Source organism: Sus scrofa, chromosome 13, assembly GCF_054392235.1.
Source record: "Sus scrofa isolate SSC_HxYL_T2T_F1_AM1 chromosome 13, Sscrofa_HxYL_maternal_Yorkshire_Landrace_v2.0, whole genome shotgun sequence".
In the NCBI taxonomy this organism is placed as follows: Eukaryota; Metazoa; Chordata; class Mammalia; order Artiodactyla; family Suidae; genus Sus; species Sus scrofa.
Genome location: NC_139395.1, coordinates 191491370 through 191508014, shown reverse-complemented (window position 1 = coordinate 191508014; position 16645 = coordinate 191491370). Strand labels below are relative to the sequence as shown.

The 16645-nt window shown below is 40.5% G+C and overlaps 1 protein-coding gene across 24 annotated transcripts in view; it reads right to left on the bottom strand.

Annotated features, from left to right (window-relative positions):
- ROBO1 (roundabout guidance receptor 1) overlaps nt 1–16645 on the bottom strand; it is a 1127179-nt gene that overhangs the window by 386275 nt on the left and 724259 nt on the right. For 4 of the 24 annotated variants that reach the window (XM_013982518.3, XM_021071381.2, XM_084991656.1 and 1 more), the window contains exon 1: nt 9111–10187. The exons of 18 other annotated variants lie outside the window; for them this stretch is intronic. In XM_013982518.3, coding sequence (XP_013837972.2) covers nt 9111–9165 — 55 coding nt within the window. In that variant the 5' untranslated portion in view covers nt 9166–10187. Of the gene's footprint in view, nt 1–8962; nt 10188–16645 lie in introns of those variants that run through there. 2 more of the 24 variants (XM_084991664.1, XM_084991665.1) reach the window with 1 other exon arrangement.

Here is a 16645-nt window from a genome sequence, read left to right as displayed (position 1 = left end):
ACGGTTCCTAGTCGGATTCGTTAACCACTGAGCCACAACAGGAACTCCACACTGTCTATTTTCTTTTTAAATTTTTATTATAGTTGATTTACAGTGTTGTGCCAATTTCTGCTGTACAGCAAGGTGACTCACTTGTACATATATACGTATATATGTATAATTTTTATATTATTTTCTACACTGTCTATTTTCATACTGAAAAAGTGAAAATTCAACACCAGTTTCTTAGAGAAGTTAGATCCCAATGACAGTATTTTCTATTTAAAGAAATTTCTATTCACTTACCCAAGTGCGCTATCATACTTGGTTCTTACTATCTCAAGTTTACTTCACAGACTGAACAGTTCTGAATTCCACTAGCCCATGTCATGGGGCTGGATTTATGTTTCTGTGTTCTATGGTGTATAATAATAGGATGCACTCTTTTTTGTGTATTATCATGTGACAGGCAGAGGAGGGGAACAAATAATCAGATATACTAAAAAAATCTATCATCCAAAAAGGAACTGAAACAGCTCGGCCAAGCAAGCTGGTTTCCTCCCAAAAAAGCATGTTAGCCTCATTATATACACATTTTACACTATTTCATCTACAATCATTTTCCTCTAAGGGGGCAGTGTGATGTGTATAATGGTGAGGAGTCAAAATTCTGGGATCAGACAGGCTGGTTTCAAATCCTGACTCCACCAAACCAGCTGACTAACCATACTCAAGGAATTCAGCTTTTCTGAACCATTGTTTTCCATACTGATAAACAGGGATAACAACAATGTCTTCATTCCTTACGTGGTATTAAGTAAGACAGAGTATGCGAGCGCTGTGTCAGGCAGATATCAAACACTTGATACAGTTAGACTTTATAATAATAATTATTAGAGATATTGACTCCTAGTCCTTCAGGTTCAATGTAAACAACTGGATCCATACTTCATCATTTAATTAATTAATTGGATTTTTTCATCATCAGTTTACATGCATATCACAAAATATTTAATAATCATTCACGGTTATTAAAACATTATTTTTGGAGTTCCCATCATGGTTAACGAATTCGACTAAGAACCATGAGGTTGCGGGTTTGATCCCTGGCCTTGCTCAGTGGGTTGTAATGATCCGGCGTTGCCGTCAGCTGTGGTGTAGGTTGTAGACGTGGCTCAGATCCCACGTTGCTGTGGCTCTGGCGTTGGCTGGTGGCTACAGCTCCGATTAGACCCCTAGCCTGGGAAACTCCATATGCCGCAGGAGTGGCCCAAGAAATGGCAAAAAGACAAAAAACAAACAAACAACAAAAAAACAAACATTATTGTCAGGAGTTTCCTGGTGCCCTAGCCATTCAGGACTCAGCATTGTCAATGCTATGGCTGGGGGTGGATATCTGGCCCAGCAACTTCCACATACTGTGGGTGCAGTCCTTCAAAAAAAAAAAAGTTATATTCAATATGTCAAATGCAAAATGGTGAAAGGGTAATTTTGAATACAAAGCCCTAGGAAAGGATGAGAGCTCCAGGGAATGAATATCCCCCAATAGGAGAAAAGACCAAATAATGCAATGAATGTTTTTTCCTCTCTGACCATAATGAATTTAAATAAAAGCTGTCTTTATGATGCTTCTATTGAATCCTAATTATTAATTGATGAATAGCAACAATCTTGTCAGTTAAATGCCCCTCTTCTCTGTATAGTAACCAAGTGCATCCTCTGTCTGTCTGCTGTTTTCCTTATACATGTTTAGGTTTTGGCAATATACTACTAAGTTCATTAATTTAAGCAAATTCCAGTTCCAAACTTAATACCAGATTGCTAAGGACATTTTCAACTTCTCTTCAAATATGAAGGAGAAAAAAACAGATGAGTCTATTTCCCACAGCTTGTACATGCCAGTTTACTTTATGCAGACAACTTGCTAATTGAATGGTCTGGAGACACTGAAATTACTTCCCAAACCAGGCAACTAAAGTCCTTTAAAGCTACCCAGAGGTGTGTAATTAACACGTACAAATGTGTTTTAACTCACTCTGTTACATGAACAAGCACGGTTTTAGTGAAGTTTCTGAGTAATAAGACTGCCTTTTAAATCAAGCCTGAGTAAACAAAATCAGCTTCAGATCTGTGAAACTAAAAAGGACACATTTTATATTTCCTTTATATAAGAAAGGAATTGCAGGCAGATAACTTTTAGCTAAATCAAAGTTAGTACATTGTGAGTAGAAGATAATAATCGCATGCTAAAACAGAAAATACAACAGGGACTATGCCTGTTATTGAAGTTTGGAGATTAAATTATGAGGCTAGTGTAGCTCATTAGCACCATATGATGCCAAATGATCTTCAAACAGACAAATGTGGCCTGATTCAATTGGGCCCCAATTTCCCTTTCAAACCCTACCTGGGATTGCTAATGACATGAAGGAACCTCAGTCACATGGGTGGAGAGAAAGCAAAATTGGACTTCTGCTTCCTCTTCTGTAAACACCAGGAATGAGTTCATCAAGTTGATATTTTTTTCCATAATGGTGCCTAAATTATGCCCATAAATAATCTGCTACAAAAAACCTGATGGTCACATAAGCACTGTCTCTTGTTATGTTCATTTAAATTTTATGTTATATCAAGAGATAATATACACCTGAAATGATTTTTAAAGTACTACATGGTCACATGTAACAATTTTGTTACTCTTAAAATACTTTTCCTCACATTAAAAGAAGAATCAATAGAGCGTCAGGGATATAAACTTGACCTCTGGTATGGTCCAGCAGAACCTCCTGCAAGCAATTTTGGGAGAAAGTTCCAAGGATTCCAAACTCCTTCCAGGGCTGACTGTGGATAAGCTGTACCTGGTTCTCAGGGCACATACAGATGAGCTGAACATAGGCACAGATGACCCATTCTTTGAACTTGATCGTCTCTGAAATCCAATCAAGAGCATTTTGATAAGTGTGATCATGAGCTCCTACTGCCAGAAGCGCTTTAAAAATATGGCTTTTTGTAAGGAAGACTAACATGATTGAAAAAACAGATCCCTGAGATACACTGTATTATTAGGAACTGAAGCCTACTACTTCCTATACACTGCATATAAATCACTCACTTGACGCAAAAAGAATATATTCCCACTTAAAGCAGAACCACACTGATCTGTTGACATTTGCTTGTATCCATTGATGGTGCTTTTAACGCTTCATTTAAGTGTCAGACTAGGTGACAAGCATTAAGTCCACAGACTATTCAGTATCAAAATCACCATCCAGCAACCTTTTCTACAGTTGTTTACCTTTTATATACACTCCTCCAAATAATAAAATAAATTAATGAAATAAAATAAATAGATACTCTCTTCTGGCTCTCAGCCACAGACAGCTGTGAACATTGTAGAGGTACTTCTCTCACTGAATGAAGTCAAAAAGATATGCACAGTCATGCTGTTTAAAATATTGTTTTATGTGTGGAACAACATTATCATAAGATGTTTGGAAGCCAAGCAAAATCACAGAAGTAAGGGAATTTGTAGCAGTCTGTTTTGGCTTAAGGGAAATGAGACTGAGCTCTCCCATGAAGCAAGCAACATGATACCTTCCTGCATTTGAAATAGCCTTTCGAAGGCTCAAGAGAGAGGGGGAGAGGGAGGTAAAGAGGTGGACATCAAAGCTGTCTCCCTGGCCACTACAGATAATCTTTTTGCTTCCTCTTCTTCAACAGCAAGACTGAAGGAAAGGGCTGAAGGTGGAGGGAAAAAGGGGAAAAGGGAACCATGCTAATCCAGAATCATAAAGAAAGGAGCTGGCCTTTGATCTCCACAGGATGGCAACTTTATTGGCTATGCATAAGCAGTTTCCAACCAGCTGATCAACCAGGTATTAACACTCAACCCTTCCATGATCAGTAACCATGAAGTGAGTCATCTGTGAACAGCAGTCAAGCAGAAGGCTCATCCTTCTGCTACTAAATGACCACCAGCCCATGTTCAACCCAGAGGGGAAGAAGTAACCCCAGGGGAAATGATTGTCTCTCCCCAGGCTCTTCCCTGATAAGTACCAATTATTTGCTTGGGACTCAAAGCAAAATCTTTCCTCAAGTGTGCATGAATGAGGATGGCATGCATTTTTCCAAATACAACTTGGAATCAATGTGTTTCTGCATCACCAGCAGTCACTGTTTTGACTTCTCTTCAGCCTCTTTTTTTTAAGCATCCCAGAAAATAGACATGATGAAGGCTGGATGTGAGTTAGTTGAATGCAAAGAACTGTTTTTCTTGCCTGATGATCTAAAATTTTAAAGACCATTTACCTAATGGCAGGATAAAAAAAAAAAATGCCTCCCTTCCAAATTCTCAAATGTTCCAACCATAATATTGTTTAGGTGGATTTAGGAGACATGTTTTAAATTAAAAAATATATATATATTGAACCATAATCTTTCTTATTTATATTCCTCATTTCTCTTGTTCAACTACAAAAGCACCTAATGGTTAAGGGTTCTAGAATCAGTTTGGTTCAAACCCTGCTCATCAACATCTCCTAACCTCTCTATGATGTAGTTTCCACAACTACAAAATGCAGACAATGTAATTATTTTATGAATAACAGCACCTATGTCATAGAGTTCTTATAAGTATTAAATAAGATAATGACTGATAGTTCAAGGAAGGAACATTTAATGAATGATAGTCATATCATATCTTCATAGCAATAGTAGTAGTTGTTATCATAAATTTTCTTATGGTGCCCCTGAATAATTTGAATTTGATCTCATTTTTAAAGTTATTTCCTTCTTTCACTTTACTCATCTCCTCTAAGCAAAAATTTATGATATAGAAGGTAATTATTTAGCTTTCCACTCTTCTATAGACACTGAGGTAATCAGTATTTTAAAGTCTTATTAAATGTAGCTTTTTAAAAAGCTATTCTATGAACTCATTAAAGATTTAAACATGTTTCAAACTACTTCTTTGTTATTAAAAAATGTCTAGTTCTTTACATAGCTGTTAAACATACAGCACACACAGTGACAAGAAATTTTTTAAGAACCCACTTTACAGATTGCCTTGTGCTATATATGGTCAGAGGGTACACACAGATTTGGCTGCCCTGACAATATCCACTCCCCTTCCTTCTTTGGTTTAAAACTAGCTTAATTCTAAATCTATTCCTACAATACCTCCATAGACTTCTGTTTCTGGTTTTGTTTTTCTTCCCCTTTCTCATTACCAAATTTCTTAAGTTACTCTACAGATTACCTCAGGCCTAACTTTAAGTAACTATTTGATTTCCTTATATTTTCCATACGAAATCAAGCATGCAAGGCAGTTATATTTTTTAAGAATGAAACATTTTTCTTTCTTTTTTTTTTTTTTTTTGTCTTTTTGCTATTTCTTGGGCCGCTCCTGCGGCATATGGAGGTTCCCAGGCTAGGGGTCGAATCGGAGCTGTAGCCACTGGCCTAGCCAGAGCCACAGCAACGCAGGATCTGAGCCACGTCTGCAACCCACACCACAGCTCAGGGCAACGCCGGATGGTTAACCCACTGAGCAAGGGCAGGGACCGAACCTGCAACCTCATGGTTCCTAGTCGGATTCGTTAACCACTGTGCCACGACGGGAACTCCAAGGATGAAACATTTTTCAAAAGGCCAGAAATTAACATGAACATTACTTTAGCATCTTCTATTAACACAGATTCAACTGTTGATGGTCATCATTGGCAAGCTGTTATTCTAAGTTTCTTTCCAATCTTTTCCCCATGGCCCAGTACTTTTTAATTACAGATAACTACTCAATGTAAAATAATAAAGAAACAAACAACTGTACTTATAGGTTTGAAATTTAGCATTTTGCACCACTTTCACTCCAACAAGACTATTTCATTTGCCATGGAAAAGACTAAGGGTAAATTTCAGGTAAATCTACTGTGCTGAGACATTTTAACTATAAATATCTTAGGTATCAGAGAGTCCATTATCAAGAAATAGGATGTTTTAAAGGATTAAAAGATCACAATATTCAGATAAGTATATGCAAAAGCCAAAAAGTTTATAAAGAAGCAAATAAGAAATTATTGGAATTACCAAAGAACAGAGACGCAGGTAAGTGGCTCACATGGTGAAACTTCTCTGAAAAATTTCCCTCTCCCTAAGAATAAAAGACCCTCTCTTAAAAAAAAAAAAAAAAAAAAAAGATAGCACTGGTTAATTTCCACTTCATTTGTTCAGATCCCATCCTAAGTTTGAACTGAAATTCAATCACTTTTTCACTTAAAAGCAGGTTTTAGCAAATGGATTGAGGAGAGGAAGTCCATAAAGGAGGAATGATGTTTAGAATCAGTTCCTGAAAGATCACACAGACTTTTTTCCCAGTGTTATCCCATCTACTTCCCTTACCAAAAATCAAGCTCTCCATAGAAAAGAACTCAGTTATACAAACACCAAAAAAATTCACCATAAAAATAGTTCTAAAGAAATACCCTTCCCCCCCAAATCTTAGTTTCCTCCAATGAAAAATTACATATTGTACCATTAGTTCAATAAATAACAGGCTGCAAAAAGCAAACACATGATATTTGATGTTAAGTATGACATCAGCCCAGCAACATGAAGTTTATAATCTGTTTGAAGAAAACTGTAGGACTTTGTTAAATTGGCAGGCAGGTCAAAAGAAAAAAGGAAAGAAAAAGAAAAAAGAACTGACAACCAATGGATGCTTTTACAGGTTAAATCTTGTTGAGGGTACCTTACCCCCTCAGTACACTTTGATTTATTTAAACTCACCACATTTCTCTTAAATACACTCCATTAACAAGTGATAGACTGTGATCTTAGGCTTGCGGCAAGATATGAAACACAATCTTTCAAGAACTTCATTCATTCCCTGTCCAGGTGTCTTGAGCACGCCCAACTCTACTTACTTATCTGAGTTCTGTGAAGTTTTATTCAAATCAATAGGGTGGCTTTCGGAGAGCACACTATCATGAACTCTCCCCAGCAGCTGAAGAATTTGGCCTCCCCAAGTTCAGATGCACAAGCAGGAGTGAAAGTCATGAGAAGACTGATAAACAGCTTCAGGTTAAGTACGAGAGAACGTCTCACAGAGACACCTCTGACCCTGCCAACGAAGTAGATAACCACACCTATGGGGAAAACTTAGGTGTATTAAAATCATCAGTGGTTTCCACGGAAAAATTAAATTAAGAAAACAAAGCCAGAAATCCTTTCAGCTCCAAGATTATAAATGCCTTATATCTATTTAAATTACAAACCTTAGATACTAAGTACTAATCAAAGTATTAAATCTGAAAGGATGGTATGCACACGTCGAGATGCTTCTCCAGGTGAAGACAGTATTTGCACACTGATGCGACCAGCTTTCAGTGATACCCTATTAGTGTGACCCTATCTTTAATCTACAGGCATGATAAAATGTCCCAACATATACAAACTCAGCTCAAACAGTGACTAATGACCATTAATCCCCCTATCTTCGGTAATCTGCCCCTCCAGTCATTTATCACACTGACACTTCACTTTACACACGTGAATAAACTTTAACTGAGAAGGTGAATCAACAAAAATCTCAAAGGTATCTGAAGCTGTAAATTAAACTAGGGGGAGACGCAACAAGGGGAGACAAATAGAGAGATCAGATCTTAATGTTTTTGATTTGCATCCTTGGCTGGATGTGGGGGTGGGGAACTCTTGAGTCATTCAGATCTGCAAACGAAGAAAAAAACTATATTACAGGGAGAGGAAGCTGGAAGTAAGAGGTGGCCCCAAAGAGTTAGTTTAGTCTATTCATCCTTCCACTGAGACATTTACGAAAACTTCAGTTTTCTGTCTTCTTCAAAAGAATAGCAATTTAATGAATTTCTTATTTAGTTTCTTTGTAAATGTTTCTTTTAGTCAGAAAGCACACCTCATGGGCTAAAATTATTTTAGAGATTCATTTGCTATAGCTAAATAGCTGATGTGCATTTTTCTTCTTTTTCATATTTCCTTAACTTTAGTAAAATCCTTGGTCAAAATACAAACCATAGCCATGGACCACAAAAAGCTCAAACCAACATTTCTAAACTGTTTCTTAATCGTGCAAATTAAGTGACTCTGACCTACAGGCCCTGATGCAACTTAAAGCTGAGTATAGGACTACAAAAAATTCCCTGAGGTACACTGCGTGTGTGTGTGTGTGTGTGTGTGTGTGTGTGTGTGTGTGTGTGTGTGTTTTAAGGCCTGAAATCGGATCCTTGATTGAAACCAGAATCTACCAAAAGGAGAGAAAGAAAAGTTGAGTCGTGGCTCTGTTCCCTCATACTAAAAGTTTCTTAGGGAGTGTAAGAAAACTATAAACGTAAGTGTAAATGCAGTGTATACTCTTAGGCCAGACGTATCCCACTGCAGCATCCTTCCTACAGTACATATGACTAGTTTCGGTACTAATTCATGAATCCCCCAGTTCTTTCATTCAACATTCTGTTTGCCCTGGCCAATGAAAATTTCCAGGCAACTAAGTGTTCCTTTTCAGATACTCGCAACCCCTGTTTTCCTTCTAAACTCAGCCAGGCAGAGTGGCTAGTTTATACCCTACCGTAAGAAGGAGTTATTTCCTGAAGTTTCTTCAGAATCGAATTTAATTACAGACTTGGTTACATAAAACAACTACTAATAACCCCTTTGCTCAGAAGAGGAGGGGCGAATTGGAGGACCAGGTTCAGGAATCCTGGCGGGTTTCTGGGCCACAGCTCCCCTGGCGCACATCTCCCTTCCCGAGGGAGGCAGCCGATGGATGAAACTCACTTTGGCTCATCCTCAGGGCCCAAGCTCACCACCAACCGCTGCCTCTCCCACCCTTGCGCTCAGAAGTGCATTTGCCCAGAGTGATCTGGGCGTGCCTCGAACTTGGCAAAAGGCCTAGGTCTGCGAGGAGGCTTGAGGGGTCTTGGGGGATGGTGGAATGGGGACAACTCAAAGTACGAACCTTTTCGTCTAAAAATCCTGCCAGGGGTCGGGCCCCTCTGGCCTTAGAAAGGAGAGGTTGCCAAAACGCAGTTCAGGGGTTGAGTCTGAAAAGTGGAGGGAGCCGTGCAAGGGGAACGAAGGGTAAAAAAAACAAGACTTAGGGTTACCTGAACAGAGACATATTAATCCAAAGAGGTAAAAGTGAGCAGGCTCCGCGATCATTGTCCTCGGGTGGATCCTGCATACAGTCTCATGCCAAGAGGAGGGAGTAGAAATGGGGTCCCCAAATTTATGAAGCCACACACCACACACTACACACAAAGGCTTAATATAAGCAACGTGGGTCAATCCGCCAGGAGTTTTCAGAGCAATTACTTGTCCACCTTTTCGGACGCTTGTCAATATCTCAGAGCCCTCTGCAGCCTAAGAATTCCAAGGTTTGCCTTCTCTGGCTTCACGGTTTTCGAGGAGGCTCGGCCACTTCCAAGGACCATCCAAAGCGAACAACAAAGAGCCGAAGCAGAAGAGCAGTTGTGCGGTTTCCTGCCTCCACGATCTTGCCCAGCCTCCCGGCGTGCGCCCCCACCCTGTGCGCCCGAGCGCCGCGGCGACGGCCGGCGCGGCAGCCGCAAAGTTGGGGTGAGAGAACGGATTAGGGACGGCTGAAAAGTGCTTCTCCGTCTATTGGCGAGCCCAGTCAACAGCTGACCACCCGCGGCGGTGGCAAAGGCAGCCAAGGCAGCGGCAGCAGCTCGGGAGGACAGGCACAGGGTGCCGGGGGTGTGCCTGGGTGACTCCGAGCGCTGGGGGCGAGCGAGGGGGCGGTGCGGCGACAGCGGTTGCCCGGGCGGGCCCCTTTTCCCATCACTTGGGGGATGCGGAAGGCACTGAGGACGGCAGCAGGTCCACCAACACACTCTCGCCACCGAGGCGCCCCCAGCTTGGCGCGGCGCTCACCATCCCCCTGGCCCCTCGCCCGCAGGGGCGTGCGCGCAAAGCACCCCGAACTCTCTGCAGCTGGGACGCTGGAGCCCAAACTTCCTGACGGTGGCTGCTTGCAGCCCTGGCTCGTGGTAGTTGAGAAGAGGCAGCTCCTGGATCCCCCCGGGGTGGCGGAGAGGAACAAGGAGGATGCTGCTGCGGGTGGGAGCGACGGCCGCCGCGGCTCACCCAAGCTCCACCGGGATCAGCAGCGTCTGAAGTTTCTGCTCTCACGCTGCCTCTTCACCCGCTCGCTAGCTTGTGGGTTTCCCCCAACGTCCCCGCGGCTCCCAGTTTCCTCCCTCTTTTTCCCGGCCGGAGAATACTTAAAGGGGCCGCGCGGTCCTTTCCATGCTTCACTCTACACTCTCCAGACGCCTGTCTGGCAAGTTCTGCTCGTTAATATTTCCATCCAGGAGCCAGGGTGCCCGACTGCGCCCTCAGGTGAGAATCAAACTCCTCAGGATCAGAAATCCTAGCGAATGAGAACTTGCCTTGTTTCTCTCGCCACCCGTAACTCCCCTTCACCTTTCTCCAAATGGAACCTCCCAGCCAAAGACTTCAAAAATCCTCCTGGTCCAGCTTAACCTCTTCCCTACCGCTTTCAGGAGTTGGAATAAACTCTCAAACAACTGTATTCGCCCTTCCCTATCCCCCCCCCCGCCCCTTTTTAAATCAAATATAGGAAAACAAGCCTTTGGGACAGGAGGCAGAGAAATTACTATCAAGAATACATCAGTATTCTATAATAGAGGGTACTCTTACAGAAATCACTTTTTTTTAATTGTTATTTCCCCAATACAATTTTTTTTCTACTGTACAGCATAGTGACCCAGTTACACATATATGTATACATTCTTTTTTCTCCCATTGTCATGATCCATCATAAGAGAAATCACTTTCTTTTAAATTGTAGTTGCTGAGCCTCCTGTAGAAAGGCTACTCAGTTCCAGCTGCTGGGGTGGGTGGTGGGCCATGGGGACGTGTGTGTGTGTGTGTGTGTGTGTGTGTGTGTGTGTGTGTGTGTAACCAAATGCCTCTCCTTCAACTTCATTGACTCTAAGTGTCAGAATGCTAATACTGGGAAAGTAATGAAGGAAGAGGGACAATGCAAAAAACATCCTTGACTACCAGGAGTCTGCAGTTGTAGGAGAAGCCATTCAGCATTTCAAAACCAAAGGCGTGGGCTTTGAAGTCCCATACACCTCAACCTGAAATCCAAATCTACCAGTTATTAGCTCTGTTACCAGGCCAAATCTCAGTTTTCTCTTCTGAAACAGAGACTCTTCAGCTGTTAAAAAATCATACCCAAAACACAACAAACCCAGCACATCTGATGGACATTCTTGCCTTCATTCATGCATTCATTTTTTTTCTTTCTTTCTATTAAAAAAAAAAAAGGCACTGGATGTAAACTACCTGAGATATGATGAGTGACCAATAAATGGTAAGTATTGGTATTTAGGACTCTCATATATTTCAATAAATTATTATCTACCAAGTTAAGTACAATACCTTCAAAATACTTATTTGTTATCTCTCAGGGTATACCAGAACCTGTTTTCAGTGACTGTCTCTGGAAAGGAGAATGCATGATGGATGGGGGGATGGGGATGGTTACTCTTTTCTAAATACTGTTGAACATTTTTTTAAATGAGCACATGCGTTACCTAACAAAATATATAGTCTTTTTAAAAAATTATATTGGGTTGATTTCCCTGTGCTATACAGTAGGTCCTTGTTACTTATCTATTTTATATATAGTAGTGTGTCTATGTATAACTGATTTACTTTGCTGTACACCTGAAAGTAACACGACTTTGTAAGTCACTTATACTCAAATAAAATCTATTTTTTAAAAAAAATATTCATTTTGTTTGCTGATGGTACAACCAATGACCTTGGAGCAGCATTTTGTAGACGGAAACTCTTGTTAACAGCACCTATCTCTGAAGGTGAAAGATAGTTTAATCCTGAGAAAGCTGACTGAAAATTCAGTAAACAGGCTGGAGATAAGAATTCAAAGACTCCAATCAAAACCTTTCCAGTAATAAAAAAAAAAAAAATGTGCAGTAAATGCTGAAAAACATACAGTGGTTTGGTCTTTGTGAAAGGATATTTAGTGCGAAACATATAATACGTCTTTTTTCCTCCTTGGGATAAAATGTGCTTTTAAGATAAGCCTACCTAGTAATAGAAAATAAATAACCTAAAGCATGATACTTGAGAAAGAGAGAGAGGGGAAGAAAATCCTTCAAATCCTCCCATCATGTGAGTGCATTTAAAATAAAAGATTTTGAACTTTGACTTGGTAAAGGATGTATGCTTTTAAATATGAAGTAGAATGTGTGTAAGAATCCCTATTTCATTGTTTCTCCAAAGTGAGCCTCCTGCTCTCCAGAAGTTTGCTAAGATTTCTCAAAATCTCCTTTACCATTTATCTCATTGTCATTGAATGGAAAGCACTTTAATGCTCTTTTATTTCTCAACTTCTGTTAGCAACAACACTTCCCGCCCCCTGCCCTGCTACCACCACGTCTTCTCTCTTACTCCTAGACACTATATTACCTACGCGAGTCAGTGGTAAGGACCCTCAAGGAACTAACTTTTGACCAACTCACTGATGTGGCTCAGTCATCGTCACCAGCTCATATATGTTCATCCCTTCTTTTTCCCGTGTCTCATCTAAAGTGTACTTTTCTGTCGATTGTGTCAGTAAAAGTGGTACCAGAAGACAAGAATTTGTGTTCAGAGGGTATTAGGAATCTGTAACCAGTCAAACTCGGTGTACCTGAGGATTGCATAACTTTTTCCTTTCACTCACTCTTACTCGTGAACATAGACTTAGAGAACATCATCTATGTGTAAGAAACAGTAAGACATTCTGAGGGGCAAGATGCAAAAAGAAACCCATTCCCCAGGCCCTCAGAGGTCTTATACAGAGAGCTACACAGGCTCCAGAGTGGAACCCATCTGAAGAGTTAAAAACAGTGTCATTGAGATTAAATGACTACTCAGCCCATTCCTGGAGATAGATGAATCATAATGACTTGTCACCGTTCCGTTTTCACTCCTCAACATTAAATTAATAGGAAAATGCATGAAATGCTCAAGGTGGTTTTAAGAATATGTGTGCAAGTGTGCACGTGTACACATGGACTCATTGCCTACATGTGTCAGGTCTTCCGGCAGCTCTGACTCATTCCAGACTGGCTGGTTGGGAGACCAAGATTGAGATAAGGAGAAAGTGGCATAATTTGCACTCAAAAACTCTAGCTTGATCACTCTGACCTGAATGAGTGGTGGATTCCCAAGTTCCATTTAGAGAATTCTGACCTCAGTTGGAGCTTATGAAATTCAGGCTCCCTACAATGTCTTGAGAATTTTGAGGAAATCTGAAGGTAACACATTCTAGTAGTTCTGTGAATAGGAGTTTCTCTGACATTCAAAACTCTAGACTAGTAACAATCTCTTGAGTTGGTCTGATCTGATTTTATCTTTTGGGGAGGGCCGGGGTGGGGGGGAGTTTCAGGAATTCAGGAAATAACAAAACTTCAGGGTCTCTCTAGGGATTCCAGATATCGCTCACCCAGATTAGGAGGAGCACAGTTGAATTCTTAAGGAAACTATAAACCAGAATATTTTTTTTTCCTTCCCCCCCTTTCCAAAAAGACAAGACTTAGACCAAGCCTGAGATACAGGCTGAAATCCCAGGAGGTCTGCTGAGAAGTAGCACGATATACATAGTGCATACCAAGGCTATGATACTTTATCCAAGACACCATATTTCAGAGAACAATAGCTAGTTTAGCAATTTTTATAACAAAATTGCCGAATAACCTGTACAATCTTTGGTATCTAAACTGATGAACTCTGTTGAATATTTGAATAGTTTAGTAATTGAATATTTTTCCAAGTTTGGATCCATAAGAGAAGTGTCATTTAAGGAGGTAACCTAAAGTAACCCCAATAAAAGGAGAATAAATTCACATCTGTTGGAATATCTACTGTGTTTTGAAAAGCCCTGTCTTCTTAGGGCTTTTCTAAACATTGCTCAGTCTAGGCCATGCTGCTACTGTAGTAATATCTCTAATCCTCCCCTCCTGACAATTATATCTTCAGTTTTGCACACTATACAGCATAAGGTAGTTACTTACAGGAAAACTTATTTTTATTAAAAAAGATGAACAATACTGATTCTAAGTGCAACATGTGACAGCGACAAGTCACAAGTAATAAATTACATATTGGGTATAGATATGACATGCAATAGGAATTCAAGGAAAAGAGAAATAATTTAGGGTTAGAGTAATAAAAGAGAAAGAGAAAGAAAAAAGGAAGGAAGGAAGGTAGGAAAGAGAGGAAGGAAGAAAGAAAGGAGGGAGGGAAGAAGAGAAGGAGGGAGGGAGGGAAGCAAAGACAGAAGGAAGAAAAGAAGGAAGAAAGGAAAAGAAAAGGAAAGGAAAAAGAAATGAAAATGTGGAGGTCCCCTTGTGGCTCAACAGAACAGAATCTGACTGGAATCCATGTGGACACAGGTTCGATCCTTGGCCTTGCCCAGTGGGTTAAGTATCCACCGTTGATGTGAGTTATGATGTAGGTTGCAGATGCTGCTCAGACTGGCGTTGCTGTGGCTGTGGCACAGGCTGGCAGCTGTGGCTCCGATTGGACCCCTAGCCTGGGAACCTCCATATGCCACGGGGTCAGTCCTAAAAAGACAAAAAAAGAAATGGAAATGTAAAAAGAAAAAAGAAAAAAAACTGTTAGAATTTTAAAACTTATGTAATTTTATTCCTGTTCATGAAAGAGAATAAAGTTTACCAGAATGCTTTCTTTCAAATGTGCACAGGGCGTATTTTAACAGCATTGTTTTTGTTTGTTTTCTTCTCTGCCTTTTAGAATGGGTAATTATGGGCCCCAAACCAGGAACTGTAAGGAGAAGAGATTTCCTAGGTTACCTGTCTTCCATTACTTAAAGACTAAGTAAGGAATTGTAAATCTTTTTCTTTTTCTTTTTTTTGCTTTTTAGAGCCACACCCGCGGCATGTGGAGGTTCCCAGGCTAGGGGTCCAATCACAGCTGTAGCCTCCAGCCTACGCCAGAGCCACAGCAACCAGCAACGCCAGATCTGAGCTGTGTCTGCAACCTACACCACTGCTCACGCAACACCAGATCCTTAACCCACTGAGCAAGGTCAGAGATCGAACCCGCAACCTCATGCTTCCTAGTCAGATTCATTTCTGCTGCACCACGACAGGAACTCCGTAAATCTTTTTCATACAGGAAAACGTGAGATAGAGATAGAACTCCACTGGCTTCACCTAACCATGTATTCCGTCCGGTCCCACTAAAGTTCTCTACGACTCATTAAAAAATAGAGACTATGATACACTTGAGTTAGCTGTGGAATTTCTGTGACTGTGCTTGCCTTTTAGCATCTCAGGATCTTAAGCATATAGCAGATACACAAACTAGGTGCTGTATTGCTAAGTCCTTTTGATATAACCAGGGACCTTAACTATTAGCAATGTGGGTCTCACTAGGATTTAATACTTTAAGGTTAACAATTATTTTTTGAAGATAAATGAGAGGACACTGGGAAGCAGCAAGGACTGAGGGCAGCATTTTTGGCCCCTTACAAATGTTCTCTGATCTGATTCCATCATGTCAGGTGGTATCATCATCTTAATTTAAAGATGAAGTTGAGAGAGTAAATCATTAACTCAAAGTTCAGAGGTCCAGAAGCCATGCATCTTATATTTGAACACAGCTTGTTTTGAACCAAAATGCATGGGGGAAAAAAAAAAGAGTTCCATGGCAGGACAGACACTTAGGTTCAAAACAAGCTAGGTCCATCTATAAGCCTCTGCTCAAAATCCTCCAATGGTTTCCCTTGGCACTTAAAGTGACAGCCCACTCTTTCCAGACGTCTACAAGGCCTCACATAGTCTGGTCTCTCAGTGTTCCCGACGGCTCTCCTCCCCCTCTTACTTGCCCTTGCTCACTTAGCTTCAACACAATGGCCTCTAAGCTATTCCTAGAATGTTATCAGGCAACCACCAGCCTCAGAGATTTTGCACTTGCCCTGGCTGGAATACTTACCTTGACACACCAGCAAACCTACTCTCTTTCTTCTCTCGGGGTTTAATCAAACCGTCTCCGAGAGGCTTTTCCACCCACTAGTTTTAAATTATGTCTTTACACAATACTTTCCACTTTTCTGCTTTATTTTGTTGTTTTTTCACCCCCAGAACACTGATCCCCATCTAAGACACAATATACCCCCTTATCTATTTTTATTGACTGACTCACTCCTCTTAGAATGTTATATGAGTCAGAGATTCTTGACTGTTTAATTCACTCTTGTATTGCCAGCATCCCAAACAGGGTTTGGTACCTCATGGGCACTCAAATGTGTGTTGAATGAATGAATGTGTGAGTCTTATTTCATTGTTTGTTAATATATCTTTTGGAAATATGCATCCTTAATGAACCGTTTCTATAGTTCTAATGTATATTTTCTCAGAAATTGTATAGTTCAATCATTTATCCACTTCAAACTAACAGAGAACTAACACTGAATGTCATACACGGAGTTGATGTCTCAGTGATCTTCAGTAACTTCAAAGCCAAGGTTCTAAGTAGGCACATGCTGATTTAGGTAAGTTTACTTGAAAGCAAAGAGATCGGCATCTGAGTTTAAAGTATATAACACTCAAAT